This window comes from Bos javanicus, chromosome 15, assembly GCF_032452875.1.
Source record: "Bos javanicus breed banteng chromosome 15, ARS-OSU_banteng_1.0, whole genome shotgun sequence".
In the NCBI taxonomy this organism is placed as follows: Eukaryota; Metazoa; Chordata; class Mammalia; order Artiodactyla; family Bovidae; genus Bos; species Bos javanicus.
The window spans coordinates 47,450,066-47,471,824 of record NC_083882.1 but is presented as its reverse complement, the minus strand read 5'-3'; the positions used below and the strand labels follow the sequence as shown (position 1 = coordinate 47,471,824).

The 21,759-nt window shown below is 38.6% G+C and overlaps 1 protein-coding gene and 1 pseudogene across 1 annotated transcript; both read left to right on the top strand.

Annotated features, from left to right (window-relative positions):
* Window positions 1–3,389: 3,389 nt before the first annotated feature.
* LOC133261246 (olfactory receptor 52N2-like) lies at window positions 3,390–4,348 on the top strand (annotated as a pseudogene).
* Window positions 4,349–17,598: 13,250 nt separating this feature from the next.
* Window positions 17,599–18,593, top strand: LOC133261245 (olfactory receptor 52N2-like). Its single transcript, XM_061439756.1, has one exon. It carries the CDS (start codon window positions 17,619–17,621, stop codon window positions 18,591–18,593), a length of 975 nt encoding a protein of 324 aa, XP_061295740.1. The 5' UTR covers window positions 17,599–17,618.
* The last annotated feature ends 3,166 nt before the right edge of the window (window positions 18,594–21,759 follow it).

The following is a 21,759-nucleotide window of genomic DNA, read 5'->3' as shown; positions in this document are numbered from 1 at the left end:
CAATGAGTCAACTCTTCGCATGAGGTACCCAAAGTACTGGAGTTTCAGCTTTAGCATCATTCCTTCCAAAGAAATCCCAGGGCTGATCTCCTTCAGAATAGACTGGTTGGATCTCCTTGTAGTCCAAGGAACTCTCAAGAGTCTTCTCCAACACCACAGTTCAAAAGCATCAATTCTTCAGCGCTCAGGCTTCTTCACAGTCCATTTCTCACATCCATACACAACAACAGGAAAAACCATAGCCTTGACTAGATGAACCTTTGTTGGCAAAGTAATGTCTCTGCTTTTGAATATGCTATCTAGGTTGGTCATAACTTTCCTTCCAAGGAGTAAGTGTCTTTTAATTTCATGGCTGCAGTCACCATCTGCAGTGATTTTGGGGCCGCCAAAAATAAAGCCTGACACTGTTTCCAATGTTTCCCCATCTATTTCTCATCCATACAGTGATGGGACCGGATGCCATGATCTTCGTTTTCTGAATGTTGAGCTTTAATCCGACTTTTTCACTCTCCACTTTCACTTTCATCAAGAGGCTTTTGAGTTCCTCTTCACTTTCTTCCATAAGGGTGGTGTCATCTGCATATCTGAGGTTATTGATATTTCTCCTGGCAATCTTGATTCCAGCTTGTGTTTCTTCCAGTCCAGTGTTTCTCATGATGTACTCTGCATAGAAGTTAAATAAGCAGGGTGACAACATACAGCCTTGACGAACTCCTTTTCCTATTTGGAAACAGTCTGTTGTTCCATGTCCAGTTCTAACTGTTGCTTCCTGACCTGCATACAAATTTCTCAAGAGGCAGGTCAGGTGGTCTGGTATTTCCATCTCTTTCAGAATTTTCCACAGTGTATTGTAATCCACACAGTCAAAGGCTTTGGCATAGTCAATAAAGCAGAAATAGATGCTTTTCTGGAACTCTCTTGCTTTTTCCGTGATCCAGCGGATATTGGCAATTTGATCTCTGGTTCCTCTGCCTTTTCTAAAACCAGCTTGAACATCAGGAAGTTCACGGTTCACATGTTGCTGAAGCCTGGCTTGGAGAATTTTGAGCATTACTTTACTAGCGTGTGAGATGAGTGCAATTGTGTGGTAGTTTGAGCATTCTTTGGCATTGCCTTTCTTTGGGATTGGAATGAAAACTGACCTTTTCCAGTCCTGTGGCCACTGCTGAGTTTTCCAAAATTGCTGGCATATTGACTGCAGCACTTTCACAGCATCATCTTTCAGGATTTGAAATAGCTCAACTGGAATTCCATCACCTCCACTAGCTTTGTTCGTAGTGATGCTTTCTAAGGCCCACTGACTTCACATTCCAGGATGTCTGGCTCTAGGTCAGTGATCACACCATCATGATTATCTGGGTCGTGAAGATCTTTTTTGTACAGTTCTTCTGTGTATTCTTGCCACCTCTTCTTAATATCTCCTGCTTCTGTTAAGTCCATACCATTTTTGTCCTTTATCAAGCCCATCTTTGCATGAAATGTTCCCTTGGTATCTCTAATTTTCTTGAAGAGATCTCTAGTCTTTCCCATTCTGTTGTTTTCCTCTATTTCTTTGCATTGATCCCTGAAGAAGGCTTTCTTATTTCTTCTTGCTATTCTTTGGAACTTCTTCATATTTATTAAGGGCTAAAAATTATAAATACAAAAATTTAAGTATAATTATTTATACATATATATTTCTTCTTTACCTACTCAGAGATTTAAGAATCCACAAGAACTATTAATAATTATAGCTTAAAATGTCACTGATTAAATGTCAAAAGAAAATCTTTCACGTTTATCAAGAAGAAACAATTAAATGTTTAAGGGAAAATGTATATGGCTGTGCATTTTACATTGCAACTTGTAAGTTAACGTTGCAATGTACAATGCACAGCCATATACATTTTCCCTTAAACATATAATTGCTTCTTCTTGATAAATGTGAAAGATTTTCTTTTGACATTTAATCATGAGATTTTACATTACATCATGAGAAATGCTGGACTGGAAGAAACACAAGCTGGAATCAAGATTGCTGGGAGAAATAACAATAACCTCAGATATGCAGATGACACCATCCTTATGGCAGAAAGTGAAGAGGAACTCAAAAGCCTCTTGATGAAAGTGAAAGTGGAGAGTGAAAAAGTTGGCTTAAAGCTCAATATTCAGAAAACGAAGATCATGGCATCTGGTCCCACCACTTCATGGGAAATAGATGGGGAAACAGTGGAAACAGTGTCAGACTTTATTTTTGGCAGCTCCAAAATCACTGTAGATGGTGACTGCAGCCATGAATTAAAAGACGCTTACTCCTTGGAAGGAAAGTTATGACCAACCTAGATAGCATATTCAAAAGCAGAGACATTCCTTTGCCAACAAAGGTTCGTCTATTCAAGGCTATGGTTTTTCCTGTTGTCGTGTATGGATGTGAGAAATGGACTGTGAAGAAGGCTGAATGCTGAAGAATTGATGCTTTTGAACTCTGGTGTAGGAGAAGACTCTTGAGAGTCCCTTGGACTGCAAGGAGATCCAACCAGTCTATTCTGAAGGAGATCAGCCCTGGGATTTCTTTGGAAGGAATGATGGTGAAGCTGAAACTCCAGTACTTTGGGCACCTCATGCTAAGATTTGACTCATTGGAAAGAATCTGATGCTGGGAGGGATTGGGGGCAAGAGGAGAAGGGGACGACAGAGGATGAGATGGCTGGATGGTATCACTGACTCGATGGACATGAGTCTGAGTGAACTCCGGGAGTTGGTGATGGACAGGGAGGCCTGGCATGCTGTGATTCATGGAGTTGCAAAGAGTCAGACACGAGTGAGCGACTGATCTGATCTGATCTGATGTAATTTTAAGCCTGCCAAACTTATGTCCCTGATTATTCTAACCTGGAACATCCAGACTTGTAGAGAGATTATGTTCACCTCATAATATATGTGTGCAATAAGTAAATTCTTACACAATTTAAATGGCTATAATCCAGTGGACATACCTGGAAGGACTTTGTGGAAGAAGGGAAATTTTATGAGAAGTTGATAGAATCGGTGTTATTAAAACAGGGTCCATTATCCGGAAACTGATCAATGGGACAGAAGCAAGTACTAGTGCATGGTCTGGCAATATGACTGGGAACATACAGAAAGAGCTTACGGTATGAAAGTAAGAAAGACCAGGTCTTTGCTATGCTTGCACTATGTGTTCTTTTGATTCAGTAACAGACTCAAGTCCCCTCAGCAAGATAAAACAACACATCTGGGTGTAAAAAGCTAATTTTCACCAAAATGTATTATTTATTGTGAAAAATATTCATTTGTCTTTTGTCTCTGACTGAAAACAATCTACTACTGTCTCTTGTACAGGACATATTCATTAGAACCAAAAGTAACATGCTTTGCCATTGACCATCATGCATAGAGTCAACAGCTCCAGCCTGACACCTAAATATTTCATCCTCAATGGGATTCCTGGGCTAGAAGCTGCACACATTTGGATCTCCTTGCCATTCTGCTTCATGTACATCACTGCTGTCATGGGGAACTGTGGGCTCATATACATCATCAGCCATGAGGAAGCCCTGCATCTGCCCATGTACTACTTCCTAGCCTTACTGCCCCTTATAGATACTAGTGAGAACACTTCATTTGTTCCCAATATGTTGTGTATCTTTCAGCTCAGCCTCAAAGAGATTGACTTTAATGCCTTGCGCAGATGTTTTTCATCTACATGCTGACAGGCATGGAGTCTGGTGTGCTCATGCTTATGGCTCTGGATCACTATGTGGCCATTTGCTACCCTCTATGCTATTCTACCATCCTCACCAACACCACAATTACCAAGGCTGGCCTTGTCACCTTGACTTGAAGTGTGTTGATGGTGGTACTGTTCACTTTCCTGATCAAGCATCTTCCCTATTGCAAGGACAAACCTTGGTCAACACACCGTTGTGACCATATGTCTCTGGCCAAATTATCCTGTGGCAATATCAAGATTAATGCCACCTATGGTCTCATAACTGCTGTACTGAATGGAGGGTCTGATATCATCTGTATTTCCCTCTTTTACACCATGATTGTCCATGCTGTAGGAAATCTGTCCTCTGCAGATACTCGTCACAGAGCCTTCAGCACCTGTACATCACACATATGTGCTATTGTCATCACCTGTGTCCCAGCCTTCTTCAATGTCTTTACTCACTGCTTTAGGGGATGCAACATACCTCACCATGTACACATTTTAATAGCCAGTCTCTACCTATTGCTGCCTCCCACCTTGAATCCAATTGTCTATGGAGTGAAGACCAAGCAGATCCATGAAAGGGTGATCAAACTGCTTTTTGGAGAGAAAGACATTTTGAGTGTGAGATAATCTATGATATAGAATTCTGTATTTAGTACAAAAATTAATAAAAGTATGTAAAAGAAGATAATAAATGTAAAATTCATCAGCCATGAGGTCAGAAAAATTACCTGTCAGTATTCTGCTCAAAGATTTATGATAAAATCACAAAATTTCGACTCTGGTATCTAAATTTTATAGAAAAAAAATGACAGGAAATAATTATATTCCCACAGACTTTAACTTTATTTAGATTTTCTGGAATGGGCACAGAATGAAGAATATAAAGAAATAGAGAAATTAGTGATATTGATTAAGAGTATATTCTTCTATGCATGTTTGCGTGTGCTCAGTCATGTCCAACTCTGTGATCCCATGGACTGCAGCCTGCCAGTCTCCTTCATCCACGGAATTTTCCAGCCAAGAGTACTTCAGTGGGTTGCCATTCCCTCCTCCAGGGGATTTTCCTAGATCAAGAATTGAACCCAAGACACTTGAGTCTTCTACATTGGCAGAAGGACTCTTGCATTGGTTGGCAGATTCTTTACCACTGGGCCACCTGGAGAGCCCCATATTCTTCTATAGCCTGCTAATATGAAGAACATATTTTAATATCATATTGGTGGTTTAGTCACTAAGTTGTGTCCAACTCTTGAGACCCCACGGACTGTAGCCTTCCAGGCTCCTCTGTCCGTGGGATTCTCTGGGCAAGAATACTGGAGTGGGTTGCCATTTCCTTCTACAAGGGATTCCTGACACTAGAATTGAACTCAGGTCTCCTGCATTTCAAGCAGATTCTTTACTGACTGAGTTATGAGGGAAGCCCTATATCATATTATATACATAGTCAAATGATTATGAAATATGTTTACCACTTGACATATTTTTGCAAGATAACTTTCATGCTTTGAAGCAAAACCTGAATTTTAAAAACATATTATCAATACAAAAGTGCATCTCTGTAATGCTACTTATAAGCTTATAATCAGTAAGGTTGTTCTCTCTTGAAATTGTGTTTTTGGATTTGGAAAATTTTACTCAAAGTATTCTCTTTTAAACCATACCAAAACATAGCACTTTTCCCTACTGTCAGTTTTAAACACATATATTTTATCATGTATTATAATGATGTTTTATATAAAATATGCAAACATTTACTTCAAAACTATAGCATAATTTTCCAGGCAAGAATACTGGAGTGAGGTGCCATTTTGTACTCATGGGGATCTTTCTGACCAGGGATCAAACCCACATCTCCTGCGTCTCCTAAATTGGCAGGTGGATTCTTTACCACTAGCACACTGTGGGAAGTCCCTCTCATTTGATAATTGAGGTTTAAGAGAAATACAAACAGCCAGCTGGGTGACTCTCAGAATACTTAAATTTAAATACCATAATGTGAATAGGCGTATGCTGTGGGAAGAGTGTGTGAGAGGCAACAGCCACAATAAACACAGAGCAGAACACAAAAACCTGGAAAAATAAAATGTAGTGAATAAAAACTTTGACACACTCAAGTAACAATTTCCAATTAATTTTATATCATCTTCCCCATTTCAAAATCAAAGATGAGTTTCACAGAAAGAAATGAACAACAACATAAATGGGAAAACTAAGACTCACCACTGAATTAGAGCCAGGAGGCCAGAATCATTGACAAATTCTTAAACTGTTATGAAGCAGAGAGTGAAGGAAGAAAGTTCTACTCCACGTTCATGGGAGGGGGTAGTTAGAGATGGAGGGGGAAGAACAGGAGAGGAGAGGTGAGGACGAGATAAAAGGTGGATGGAATTTCAAATTCTATCTCCTGTCTGGAGACCAAGTTGTGAGGCAGACCTCAGGGCAATGGTCCAATCTTTCCACATCAACCTCACACAATTTGATTAGATCTAGAACCAAGGAATTGGGTACAAGCAACTCCCAGTCATATTTCAATTTATTTAAATCACATTTCCTGTTCATCTATGGAATATTATTACCAAGGGAAAGTTAGGGGAATGAAATTGCAAGATGATACCAAATGTAGTGAAAGTTATCTTGCTCCTACATACTCTTGAGAACACTTTAACCAATCACATGTAACTTGTCACATGTGTAGATGTACAGAGATAAAGAAATTAGAATACTCTCCAGTGGATTCAACATTGTATTGAACAAAACAATTCAGAAGGTGGTACAAAAATGCATGATCTATACAAACAAGCAACTTCAACATATGTATGCTATCATATGTGAAATAGATGACCAGTCCACATTCAATGCATGAAACAGGGCACTCAAAGCTGGTGCAGGGGACAACCCAGAGGGATGGGATGGGGAGGGAGGTGGAAGGGGGGTTTGGGATGGGGGACACATGTATACCTGTGGCTGATTCATGTCAATGTATGGCAAAACCCACCACAATATTGTAAAGTAATTAGCCTCCAACTAAATTAATTTTAAAAATGCAATGAAAAAAAAGAAAGCAACTTCAAGGCCTGGTTACCTCACCTTGCATTAAGATCCAGGCTAAGGAGAATGACCAGGAGAGGGCTGGCAAATAGAGTCTACAGCTTGGCCTAAAGACAAGGGAAATTTCCATTTCTGCTATCTACTGGTGATGGTGGATACTTTCACAACCTGGGTAGAGGCATTTCCCCATTGAAGTGAAATAGTAAAGGCTCTGCTCAAAGAAACAGTACTCAGATTTGGGTAAACTTCCCTGGTTCAATCCAGAATGATAACAGGAGTAAGCCTTTGTTGCCGATGTGATACCAGAGTTATCTAAATAACTGGAAATTAAGTATAATTTAAATGAATCATAGAGGCCTCAATCAGCTGGAAAGACAGAGATAATGAACCATACTTTAAAGAAGACCATAGCAAAAATCTGTCCAGAGACTAATTTAGCTTAGTATAAAGAGCTGCTAGCTGCACTACTTAGAATTAGAGTGGCTCCTAGAAACAAGTTCCAACTGAATTCTTATGAAATTTCATATAAGAAACCCTTTTCCTATTCTGAGCATTTAAGGGTTCAAGCACCTGATCAGAGGGTAGGAAACTAGACACTGTGAGATACATACAAACCTGGAGGTGGTTCTGAATGCGCTTCATACATTTGCTAATAAGGAAAGCTCCCTGAATGCCCCTCTTCACTGCATTATACTAGGGACTGGATACCCCTAAAACTTGGAAAGAGACACATGTAGAGAATCATTTCCAGACCTGATAGGTGGAACCTTATCAGATTGTGCTAAAACCTCATTTTTCTTCCATATTAGCAGGAATTAAGCTGTGGATCCACCACACTTAAGTAAAGTCAGCTTCTGACCGGACTGCAGCTCCACAGGCTTCAACAAGTACTGGAGAAATGGCCATCACACTGGCTCAAAATTGATAGTCTTGTGAACCTGGACTAGGACTCAGACTGAAAAAAAATTTTTTTTAATTTATTTTTAAACTTTACAATATTGTATTAGTTTTGCCAAATATTGAAATGAATCCGCCACAGGTATACATGTGTTCCCCATCCTGAACCCTCCTCCCACCTCCCCCCCCCCACCCTCCCTCTGGGTCGTCCCAGTGCACCAGCCCCAAGCATCCAGTATCGTGCATCAAACCTGGACTTGCAACTCGTTTCATACATGATATTATACATGTTTCAATGCTATTATCCCAAATCTCCCCACCCTCTCCCTCTCCCACAGAGTCCATAAGACTGATCTATACATCAGTGTCTCTTTTGCTGTCTCATACACAGGGTTATTGTTATCATCTTTCTAAATTCCATATATATGTGTTAGTATATCTGTATTGGTGTTTTTCTTTCTGGCTTACTTCACTCTGTATAATAGGTTCCAGTTTTATCCATCTCATTAGAACTGATTCAAATGTATTCTTTTTAATGGCTGAGTAATACTCCATTGTGTATATGTACCACTGCTTTCTTATCCATTCATCTGCTGATGGGCAGCTAGGTTGCTTCCATGTCCTGGCTATTATAAACAGTGCTGCGATGAACATTGAGGTACACGTGTCTCTTTCAATTCTGGTTTCCTCAGTGTGTATGCCCAGCAGTGGGATTGCTGGATCATAAGGCAGTTCTATTTCCAGTTTTTTAAGGAATTTCCACACTGTTCTCCATAGCGGCTGTACTAGCTTGCATTCCCACCAACAGTGTAAGAGAGTTCCCTTTTCTTCACACCCTCTCCAGCATTTATTGCTTGTAGACTTTTGGATCGTAGCCATTCTGACTGGCATGAAATGGTACCTCATAGTGGTTTTGATTTGCATTTCTCTGATAATGAGTGATGTTGAGCATCTTTTCATGTGTTTGTTAGCCATCTGTATGTCTTCTTTGGGAAAATGTCTATTTAGTTCTTTGACCCTTTTTTTGATTGGGTCATTTATTTTTCTGGAGTTGAGCTGTAGGAGTTGCTTGTATATTTTTGAGATTAGTTGTTTGTCAGTTGCTTCAATTGCTATTATTTTCTCCCATTCTGAAGGCTGCCTTTTCACCTTGCTAATAGTTTCCTTTGTTGTGCAGAAGCTTTTAAGTTTAATTAGGTCCCATTTGTTTATTTTTGCTTTTATTTCCAGTATTCTGGGAGGTGGGTCATAGAGGATCCTGCTGTGATGTATGTCGGAGATTGTTTTGCCTATGTTCTCCTCTAGGTGTTTTATAGTTTCTGGTCTTACGTTGAGATCTTTAATCCATTTTGAGTTTATTTTTGTGTATGGTGTTAGAAAGTGTTCTAGTTTCATTCTTTTACAAGTGGTTGACCAGATTTCCCAGCACCACTTGTAAAGAGATTGTCTTTAATCCATTGTGTATTCTTGCCTCCTTTGTCAAAGATAAGGTGTCCATATGTGTGTGGATTTATCTCTGGGCTTTCTATTTTGTTCCATTGATCTATATTTCTGTCTTTGTGCCAGTACTATACTGTCTTGATAACTGTGGCTTTGTAATAGAGCCTGAAGTCAGGTAGGTTGATTCCTCCAGTTCCATTCTTCTTTCTCAAGATACCTTTGGCTATTCGAGGTTTTTTGTATTTCCATACAAATTGTGAAATTATTTGTTCTAGCTCTGTGAAGAATACTGTTGGTAGCTTGATAGGGATTGCATTGAATCTATAAATTGCTTTGGGTAGTATACTCATTTTCACTATATTGATTCTTCCAATCCATGAACATGGTATGTTTCTCCATCTATTAGTGTCCTCTTTGATTTCTTTCACCAGTGTTTTATAGTTTTCTATATATAGGTCTTTAGTTTCTTTAGGTAGATATATTCCTAAGTGTTTTATTCTTGCCGTTGCAATGGTGAATGGAATTGTTTCCTTAATTTCTCTTTCAGTTTTCTCATTATTAGTGTATAGGAATGCAAGGGATTTCTGTGTGTTGATTTTATATCCTGCAACTTTACTATAATCATTGACTAGTTCTAGTAATTTTCTGGTGGAGTCTTTAGGGTTTTCTATGTAAAGGATCATGTCATCTGCAAACAGTGAGAGTTTTACTTCTTCTTTTCCAATTTGGATTCCTTTTATTTCTTTTTCTGCTCTGATTGCTGTGGCCAAAACTACCAAAACTATGTTGAATAGTAATGGTGAAAGTGGGCACCCTTGTCTTGTTCCTGACTTTAGAGGAAATGCTTTCAATTTTTCACCATTGAGGATAATGTTTGCTGTGGGTTTGTCATATATAGCTTTTATTATGTTGAGGTATGTTCCTTCTATTCCTGCTTTCTGGAGAGTTCTTATCATAAATGGATGTTGAATTTTGTCAAAGGCTTTCTCTGCATCTGTTGAGATAATCATATGGTTTTTGTTTTTCAATTTGTTAATGTGGTGTATAACATTGACTGATTTGCGGATATTGAAGAATCCTTGCATCCCTGGGATAAAGCCCACTTGGTCATGGTGTATGATCTTTTTAATGTGTTGTTGGATTCTGATTGCTAGAATTTTGTTAAGGATTTTTGCATCTATGTTCATCAGTGATATTGGCCTGTAGTTTTCTTTTTTTGTGGCATCGTTGTCAGGTTTTGGTATTAGGGTGATGGTGGCCTCATAGAATGAGTATGGGAGTTTACCTTCCTTGAAAAAATTTTAAGTATCTTAAATAACTAGTGTATTGATTACGGCTTTTCATAGTAACATCTGTGATTGACTGGAGCATTTTTCTGACCTATCGGTATTCCCTTACTTGACTATGGGCCTATCTAATTTTCTTAGAAATGTTTGGTACCTAGCCAGATCTGTTAGATAACTTTGGAAGTTGCTATTAAAATGATGATGGCCTTTTCTCTCCATTTTCTGTCTTAACCCACTTGGTCTGCCACTTCCTAGAAGGAAAATATTGATATTTTAAATCAAACTGCCACAAAGCCTAGCCAGAGGGGAAAGTTGAAGTGATTGTTGGATTTAACATAGAATTCTCCTGACCTTCCATAGGCAGTATCTCCCTGCAGTGGTCCCAATAGTCAATTTTGATGCAGTGTTAGAGCTCAAGACTTCTTATAATCTTCTTCCTTGAAAATTCTCTTTCCAGTTTTAATTAACCAGGGAACTTCAGAATGTCTGGTCCCCTCTCTCAACTTATCTGAAATAATCTCCATTGAAGAAAAGGTGATTATCCGTCCCTTGCAATCCCCTGCATTTCACATGAAAAAATGTGCCACCTACCCCTAATGTACAACTGATCCATGTACAAAAAGTGTAAATGTCAATAGGTAATACATGAAAGTCACACAGATTGGATATCATGTAAATGGAATATGGAAAATTTGGCTTCATAAGGCAATCTTTGTACTTTCTAAAAATGAAGACATTAATGATACCACAATGGTTAGGAAAACTTGCGGCCCCTGGCCAGTTATATTTTTGTCTGTGGTATAGGAAGTGACCCTTTGACATGAGGGTAGTTATACTATGGGCTGGAGAGCTGGCAACACGATCAGATCAGATCAGATGAGTCACTCAGTCATGTCCGACTCTTTGCGACCCCATGAATCACAGCATGCCAGGCCTCCCTGTCCATCACCAACTCCCGGAGTTCACTCAGACTCACGTCCATCGAGTCAGTGATGCCATCCAGCCATCTCATCCTCTGTCGTCCCCTTCTCCTCTTGCCCCCAATCCCTCCCAGAATCAAAGTCTTTCCCAATGAGTCAACTCTTCGCATGAGGTGGCCAAAGAACTGGAGTTTCAGCTTTAGAATCATTCCTTCCAAAGAAATCCCAGGGCTGATCTCCTTCAGAATGGACTGGTTGGATCTCCTTGCAGTCCAAGAGACTCTCAACACTCTTCTCCTACACCACAGTTCAAAAGCATCAATACTTCAGCGCTCAGCCTTCTTCACAGTCCAACTCTCACATCCATACATGACCACAGGAAAAACCATAGCCTTGACTAGACGAACTTTGTTTGCAAAGTAATGTCTCTGCTTTTGAATATGTTATCTAGATTGGTCATAACATTCCTTCCAAGGAGTAAGCATCTTTTAATTTCATGGCTGCAGTCACCATCGGCAGTGATTTTGGAGCCCAGAAAAATAAAGTCTGCCATTGTTTCCACTGTTTCCCCATCTATTTCCCATGAAGTGATGGGACCGGATGCCATGATCTTCCTTTTCTGGATGTTGAGCTTTAAGCCAACTTTTTCACTCTCCACTTTTACCTTCAACAAGAGGCTTTTGAGTTCCTCTTCACTTTCTGCCATAAGGGTGGTGTCATCTGCATATCTGAGGTTATTGCTGTTTCTCCCGGCAATCTTGATTCCAGCTTGTGTTTCTTCCAGCCCAGCTTTTCTCATGATGTACTCTGCATAGAAGTTAAATAAGCAGGGTGACAATATACAGCCTTGACGTACCCCTTTTCCTATTTGGAAACAGTCTGTTGTTCCATGTCCAGTTCTAACTGTTGCTTCCTGACCTGCATACCAATTTCTCAAGAGGCAGATCAGGTGGTCTGGTATTTCCATCTCTTTCAGAATTTTCCACAGTTTATTGTGATCCACACAGTCAAAAGCTTTGGCATAGTCAATAAAGCAGAAATAGATGTTTTTCTGGAACCCTCTTGCTTTTTCTATGATCCAGTGGATTTTGGCAATTTGATCTCTGGTTCCTCTGCCTTTTCTAAAACGAGCTTGAACATCAGGAAGTTCACAGTTCACATATTGCTGAAGCCTGGCTTGGAGAATTTTGAGCATTACTTTACTAGCATGTGAGATGAGTGCAATTGTGTGGTAGTTTGAGCACTCTTTGGCATTGCCTTTCTTTGGGATTGGAATGAAAACTGACCTTTTCCAGTCCTGTGGCCACTGCTGAGTCTTCCAAATTTGCTGGCATATTGAGTGCAGCACTTTCACAGCATCATCTTTCAGGATTTGGAATAGCTCAACTGGAATTCCGTCACCTCCACTAGCTTTGTTCGTAGTGATGCTTTCTAAGGCCCACTTGACTTCACATTCCAGGATGTCTGGCTCTAGGTCAGTGATCACACCATCATGTTTATCTGGGTTGTGAAGATCTTTTTTGTATAGTTCTTCTGTGTATTCTTGCCATCTCTTCTTAATATCTTCTGCTTCTGTTAGGTCCATACCATTTCTGTCCTTTATCGAGCCCATCTTTGCATGAAATGTTCCTTTGGTATCTCTGATTTTCTTGAAGAGATCTCTAGTCTTTCCCATTCTGTTGTTTTCCTCTATTTCTTTGCATTGATCTCTGAAAAGGCTTTCTTATCTCTTCTTACTATTCTTTGGAACTCTGCATTCAGATGTTTATATCTTTCCTTTTCTCCTTTGCTTTTCACTTCTCTTTTTTCCAACAGTATTTGTAAGGCCTCCCCAGACAGCCATTTTGCTTTTTTGTATTTCTTTTCCATGGGGATGGTCTTGATCCCTGTCTCCTGTACAATGTCACGAACCTCATGAAGGGTCCTGTTTATACTGAATATTTTCTAACTCTTTTTGTGTGTGTGTGCACAGCTCAGAAAGCCTTACATCTCTTCCTAGAAATAGAATACACCTTAAGAAGATGTTGGTAGGATAGTAGGACAAAGTATTCTTGGTATCCTCATCACAACTGCTAGAGTCCATGTCAATATATCAGTAGATATGATAAGCAACCTGTCTATTACAATTGGACACATTGCCCAAAAAACATCATGCCCCAACATGTATTTCTAGATTCTTTGGTTCTGGTGGTCTTTGATAACAGAATTTCCTTGGATTTCATTTTGACCAAACACAGAGGGATATGTGTACTTGCCACAGGCTGTACATATACAAATACCTCAGGAGAAATTGAAAGCCTAATGAATAGATTATTTCAAAAGGCCACTTGGTTACAAAATGAATGAAAAGAGGACCCACTCCAAGATTTATTTTCCTGGTTGCTGTCTGGGATGGGAGGGTTTTCTCAGGAATTCTACAAAGATGCGTCTTGATCATCATCTTCATTGTAATACATCTACTAATGTTCATATGATTGTCTAGGTGCCTTGACAGGCAGTCACAAAGGAGTAATGTCTTCCTAATGCAAAATGTTGATTCCAAGCCTAGGACTTGAGAATTCCTTCAAATGAAAGTCTATGATTATCACTTCTCTAATCCTGAAAAATTGATGCTGCCCCCATCCATCAGAAAGTAGCCAGAGCCATCGTCACCCCTGTTCCCTTCAAGATGGAGGAGTATCAAAGAAAAGAGGGAATTGAAACTGGGCAGGACCCCAAGGAACCTTCTTGGTGACAAGACCCCTCTGTGTTCCCCTGCTTCTTGTTTATAGAAAAAGCTTTAGTCTCCTAGTCCTTCTCCAAATTCCAAAGAGAAAGCCCAAGGAATTAACATTAGAGAAGTAAGGGAATGTAGAGGCAAAGTACAAAGTAAAAGCAGTCAGACAAGAAAAGTAATAATAACTTAAACAATGTCAGCCATAAAGAACTCCCAGTTCCTTTTGGAAGATATAGGTAAAGGGCTCATGTGCATTCCTCAGTTGTTTTGCAAAAACCAGAGCCCCACCAAAGGAGACTGCTCACCACAATCACACAGACACCAGACTGGTTGTAGTCAGAAGACTGTTGATGTTGATTCCTGAAACTTCACCTTGATATATCCTCACCAACAATTAGAGATCTGTGCAAAACTGATCACACATCTTATGATTCTATTCTTCTCACTGTCTTTGAAAACCCTTCCTTAAAAGACACGAGGGGTTTGGATCTTTTGAGCATGCACTCATGTGTGTGTGCTAAGTTGTTACAGTAGTATCTGACTCTTTGTGACCCTGTGGACTACAACCCGCCAGGCTCTTATGTCCATGAGACTCTCCAGGCAAAACTACTAGAGTGGATTGCCATGCCCTCCTCCAAGGGATCTTCCAGACCTAGGGACTGAATCTGTGTCTCTTACATCTCCAACATTGACAGGCAGGTTCTTTACCATCTTCCTCTTTTCCCTGCTTGGTGCCCTGCGATAAATGCTATACTTCCCCTCACCACAAGTTGGTGTCAGTAGATTGATTTGCTGTGCATCTGGCAAGTGGATTCCAGTTCAGTTTAGTAACAATACTACCTTTGAAAATGGTTGCAAACTATGACAGAAGATGTGTTCATATTTTAGTACTGAAAGTGCCCAGCAAGCAATAAAATCAAAGCTAACACCTCTACTGAGATGGATAATGAGAAGCATGAATAATCCAAATATTAGAAAAACAACTGACCAAAAAACACTTGGAAAGAATGTTCATAGGCCCTACTAACAAAGTTGATTTTAAGTCAAGCTAAAATATCAAAATATCAAGCTAAATAACAAATTCAGTTGGGGAAAAGAGAGCAAGCATATGATAGCTAATACTTTAGATGGATAGCATACTAATAGTGTATGGGAGTGAAAATCCCATATGAAGAAGATTTTTTTACGAAGATGAATTTTTCCAACTTTTATCAACCTAATTGAATTGTCTATGCCTCTTTTTCCACAAATTTCAAATCTATTTCTAATAATTCTAAGAGGGGAAAATCAATAGTACAAACAGATTAGGATATCCATAAAATAATTCTCTTTGATAGCAAAAATTAGAAACAATTTAAATATTCAAGAGTAATAAAATGTTTAATTTTGCTTCAACTATTGAATGAAAAGTTTAGCTCTAAACTTTCAACTGCAAGGCGTATAGAATGACATGGGAAATGTACATTATATTAAATAGAGGAAAATGTGCAAAACTTCATACAGTATGAAATTTATATGAAAGAGAATATTATACATTAGTAATCCAAAATTATTGGACAAATAGATAAAGCATTTTAAAATGGTTATTGCTTCATTAGAATAACAAGTGATTTTCCAAGTTTTTATTATGCTTTTCTATAGTTTCTTTTTAGATTTTTTCTACATTAAAAAAATGTATTTATTTTGCAATAAGAGAAGAAACTTTTAAATGATATTTGTCTCCACCAGTCTTGGTGGTCATATTTCTCACTTGGGAATAAAGCATTAAACTTTAATATGTTTTTGCTTTTGTTGTTCCTTTTTCTATTAAAAAGTTTCTAAATGCCTATCTAGTACCATAAGCCCAAAGTTCTTTCTCTTTCATACAGATTCTTCTGAGACATCTAATTGTGGAGAGTCAATCACCTGGGATACCTTGCTGAAGATTCTCCAGGGAAACTAAAATTCCTATGTAAGAAGTTGCCAGCCCAGATTTTGAAAAACGCCTAAGGATTCTCAGCCATGAATAAGAACTTGTTTGTGCCTAACACTGAGGTAAGTTTGGGTAATTTTTAAAAATAGCCATTTGAAAAAGATAGAGATATTCCTGGATAATAATACAATGGCTAAGAATATAGGCACAATTACCAAAAGACAACATTAGCAAGAAGCAATGTATTTCTCTTTCCCTTTCACTTCTTAAGAGACAATGTTTTTTTGTGTTTATGGGTGGCTAGACTTAACCTCATTTCCACTTTATTCATTTCCTCATGGTGTATACATAAAAGATGGTGGACACTGGAGATTTTTATCTTTAAGTGTTTCTAATCCAGGTCCATAAAATGATAGTTTCTCCAGGTGGTGACATTTCAGGAGAAGTTTGGGAGAGCCTTTTTTATTAGAAGAGATGGTTCACACAAGATGAAGTCAGCTTAGGAAGCAGAGACCATGAGCCTCTGAAACTTGTATTCCTTTGTATTTCTTCTTTCTATGGTGGTTTCTATGTAGTCTGGTCAGTAGAAGTAGACATAATGGTAATTTCTTGAATATTTAGGTGAAAAGAATCTGTACCTTATGGCTTCACTGCCATGTAATACATGCCATCACACTACAAGTATCTACTTAAGTCTGCTGAATGATGGGTGTGTTTGACACTGACTTTGCTGCATGAGAACTCAGGTTTATGGCACAGCTTAAGCATCATTTTATTTTTTCGAATAAAAGAAGAATTTTAACCATTTGGAACCTTCATTTTACTCAAATATCCCTGAATCTATAAATTTCTTCAAATATCTTTCATTCATTTCTACTGCCCTACAAGAAATAACAACCCAAAGATATGGTATTGTCTGTTGTACTGATTACCTGTACAATTATAGTGAAATATTGTTTAAATTACAGCAGTATAGGCAATCAATAATCTTCAGAAATTCAAGGGTTTCTTGAGTGTTAGTTTGTTTTAAAAATAAAGAAATTATTTTAGGTAGAAAGACAGAGAAGCCAAACGAAAAGAATTCTGTATCTGAATGAAATCAAAAAGTTTTTTTTAAATTTTACCAAAATGCCATAAAACTTTTTAATGATTTAGAAATGTAAATACTGTTTTTTTTTTTTTCCTTCTCAAGAACACCTGAATTTTCACAACATGGAAAAGCATGATATTGGCATCAGAGATTGAATGCCAATAATATTAAATCCTTACTGCTTCAAAAATGTTATTGAGTTTCTACAGTATGTTATCATTAGCAAGATATCCAGAACAATTTTGCATATATAACTTGCTTTCCTCATAATCTTCAAGGCAAGAGCTGTAAGAGACAGAGACAGTAAGGATAGTAGAAAGTATCCTTTCTAACTTTCTTAAGCAGAAAGTTTGCTGCTGCACATTAAACAAAGTAAGACTCTACTATTTATTTTTAGATAACATAGTTCAAAGATTCTTTTGCTAGAGCTGGGGAAATAAAAAACCATCCTGATTATCCTAACAAGATGAATGTTCATGGCTTTCATTGTTATCGTTCTACAAACCATTCTTATATTTGGTCTCTAACCCCACCTCTATCTCCTATACAGAGAGCAATTGCGGACAAAGAATATAAAATGTCCCCCACATGTCCGGCATTATGTCTGGAGCCAATATCTCCAGCATGACACCAGGATTCTTTATCCTGAATGGTGTTCCTGGGCTGGAAAGCACACACATCTGGATCTCCCTGCCATTCTGCTTCATGTACATCATTGCTGTTGTGGGCAACTGTGGACTCATCTACCTCATCGGCCATGAGGAGGCCCTGCATCACCCCATGTACTACTTTCTGGCCCTGCTCTCCTTCACAGATGTCACCCTGTGCACCACCACGGTACCCAACATGCTGTGCATATTCTGGTTCAACCTGAAGGAGATTGACTTCAATGGCTGCCTGGCTCAGATGTTTTTTGTCCACATGTTGACTGGGATGGAGTCTGGGGTGCTCATGCTCATGGCGCTGGACCGCTATGTGGCCATCTGCTACCCCTTACGCTATGCCACTATCCTCACCAGTGCTGTCATTGCCAAGGCTGGTCTTGCCACTCTGCTGAGGGGTGTGATGCTCATCTTTCCATTCACTTTCCTTACCAAGCGCCTGCCCTATTGTCGAGGCAACTTCATTCCCCACACGTACTGTGACCACATGTCTGTGGCCAAGGTGTCCTGTGGCAAAGTCAAGGTCAACGCCATCTATGGTCTCTTGGCAGCCCTCCTGATTGGGGGCTTTGATATTTTCTGTATTTCTATGTCTTACACTATGATCTTGCGAGCAGTGGTGAGTCTGTCTTCTGCAGATGCTCGTCACAAAGCCTTCAGCACCTGTACGTCTCACATATGTGCTATTGTCATTACATACGTTCCAGCCTTATTCACCATTTTTACTCACCGCTTTGGGGAAAAAAGCATTCCTCCTCATGTCCATATCATAATTGCTAATCTCTATTTGATGTTGCCTCCTACCCTGAACCCAATTGTATATGGAGTCAAGACCAAGCAGATCCGGGAAGGAGTCATCAAGTTACTTTTTAAGGAGAAAGATATCTTATCTGCGAAATAGATTAAAGCATTAATATTGAAAAGCAAGGAAGGACAAATAATATTTTAGATGAGATTCTTGAGTGTAAATTTTAAACCAATTGATCTCATTGTTTCACTGAATATCTGCTATACTATTAACTGACCTTTTGGTAGAACTCATCAATGGTTAAAATTAAATAAATAAGAAATACGCCTATGAATTTGAGGACTTTTTCCTAAAAGGACTTCCACAGTGATTTTAAAACTATTTTAAATAATGTGATGCATAGAGTCCTAATGATTTGTATGTTGAACAAGCCTCTAACAGGGTGCGCATCATAAAAAATAAAAGATTTACTGACCCTGTGTTGGAGATTCATCTGTTCTTGGGGGAAACCCATAGAAAAAGAAATCTGAGTCTGTTTCATAAGGCCCTTCACTTATTCTAATGACTTCATTTACTTCACTATTCCTCTTACCACATCATTTTGTATTACTGGGTTTAGTTTTTTAAACTATCCCATGTCTACACAAGCTGTGTGGAATTTCCCCTATTAAGGAGAATAATATTCAAATATTTCAATCGATGTGATCTAAATGAAAACTATGAAGGTAAGCAAGGAAATAGAGTCATAGAAACATAGAAGAAATAATTTCTTAAAGATAACTCTGGAAGATTTTTGAAGCAGACATGGAATAAGTCTTTGAAATAATTGTGAAGTGCTAGTAAGAGTCAGACACGACTGAGCGACTTCACTTTCACTTTTCACTTTCATGCATTGGAGGAGGAAATGGCAACCCACTCCAGTGTTCCTGCCTGGAGAATCCCAGGGACGGCGGTGCCTGGTGGGCTGCCGTCTATGGGGTCACACAGAGTCGGACACGACTGAAGCGACTTAGCAGCAGCAGCAGCAGAAGAAATAGATGAAATTCACCAGCAAAATCTATAATCGTTTGGGTTTGGCTGACTTTATAGTTTTGTTTTCTTTAAGTTCAGCTACCACAAAGCTGAACATCTGGATTTTTGACTCCAAGGTGAGGTTGATCACCCCAAGCAAGCTTGCATAATGGCTAAGTATTCACAAATACTGATTTTTTGTTTCTTGTAACAGGCCTTGTTGCTGCTGCTGCTGCTGCTGCTAAGTCGTTTCAGTCGTGTCCGACTCTGTGCGACCCCATAGACAGCAGCCTACCAGGCTCCCCTGTCCCTGGGATTCTCCAGGCAAGAACACTGGAGTGGGTTGCCATTTCCTTCTCCAATTCATGAAAGTGAAAAGAGAAAGTGAAGTCGCTCAGTCATGTCCGACTCTTAGCAACCCCATGGACTGCAGCCTACCAGGCTCCCCGTCCATGGGATTTTCCAGGCAAGAGTACTGGAGTGGGGTACCATTACGAACTGCAAAATTTGGAAAGCTAGGAAACTGCTCTTGGACCATTACTGGGCACTTAAGCATGAAGATACATTGTATACTGATTTCCATTACCTATATCTGTCTGTACACTGAGGAAATGCAGTTCTAGATGAAAGTTTTCTGAGTTTTATGAACTTTATTGTCAATCCAAACCATGTATGGTGACAGGTAGTTGTGAAATGCACATTTTAAATACACATTTATTAATATTGAAGTGTATCATTGAAAGTAATTTGAAAAGTATGCTATATGTCTGCTAAAAATTTTGAACACTATGATATGTAGCAGAGATTTCTGAAGATATATTACACCAAAAATGCTAGTATACTTGCTATTAGTCATCTTGAGCTGATATTTTGACGGTTTCCAGCAAGGATGATAGTGTAAATGTCAACAAGAACACAATTTCCCCTGACACTCTAAATATATATAAAAATACTAGATTAAATATATTTCTGAAATTACAGACAGGAATATCTAAAAGCAGAAAAAAAAAAGAAATAAAAAGAGAAATCACAAAAGCAAGGGAATAGATGAAAATTTAGTACCTATACAAAACTTTTACTTAAATAACTTCAGTATTGATAATCTATTGTTCATGTGTAAAAGTTAGATAAGCATTAATCCTAGAATCTTACATCATCATACTGTTCTGCTAAAATCTATGCCCATTAGCCCAAAGATAGAGAAAAAATGTTATAACTGTCATAATTTTTGGAAACACTAATGCAAACACATTTTATTATAGATGAATCAAAAAGACAAAGATTACTGCAGTAAAGACATTTTCTGGCAATAATCTTTCTCTCTACATTCAGTTATTTTCTCTATATAGTGAAGTAATCAGTGTATATCCTGACATTTTATGCAACTGTCTTAATTCCCCATACCACATATATAATTCACCACACCACACTACCTTCAACAGACTGGGGAAAGCTTCAAGTATAGAAAACAATTAAACAACAAGTAAGTATTAAAATGTAGCAAGAAATGTGCGCTAGTAATTTAGTCCATAAGTCTTTGCTAATAATTACTAGGTGGGGGTATTGATAGGATAAATCTTGATTTAAGAAGTTTCTCAAATTTATAAATTGTACACTAATAGCCATGGTAGAAGAAGAACAATTCCTCAAGAAGAGAGAACCTGATCAAACTTTGCTAAAAACTGACAGTGGTATACGAAACTATATACTGTTCTTCCATCCATGTCTAAGTACAACAAGGATAAGAGTGAAAGAAACATACATATGAATGTTCCATGTTTGCTGAAAAACACTTGAAATAGACAAATCTAACTCTGGTTAAAGATGAATAAAAAGGGAAAATAATACCACCACAGACAAGCATTATATTGAGCCTGTGATAATGTCCTGATAAAGGAGAGACAAGATTAGCATGTAGGACAATGAAAAGACTATTGTGGGCATATAAAATGTTTACTAGCCAGGACATGGAAGCAACCTAGATGTCCATCAGCAGATGAATGGATAAGAAAGCTGTGGTACATATACACAGTGGAGTATTATTAGCCATTAAAAAGAAGACATTTGAATCACTTCTAATGAGGTGGATGATACTGGAGCCTATTATACAGAGTGAAGTAAGCCAGAAAGAAAAACACCAATACAGTATACTAAGGAAATTGCAACCCACTCCAGTGTTCTTGCCTAGAGAATCCTGTGGATAGAGGAGCCTGGTGGGCTGCTGTCCATGGGGTCACACAGAGTCGGACAAGACTGAAGTGACTTAGCATGCATGCATGCACTGGAGAAGGAAATGGCAACCCACTCC

Coding starts and splice junctions, on each gene's coding strand:
- LOC133261245 (XM_061439756.1), top strand. CDS start 17,619: ATGTCCGGCATTATGTCTGGAGCCAATATCTCCAGCATGACACCAGGA.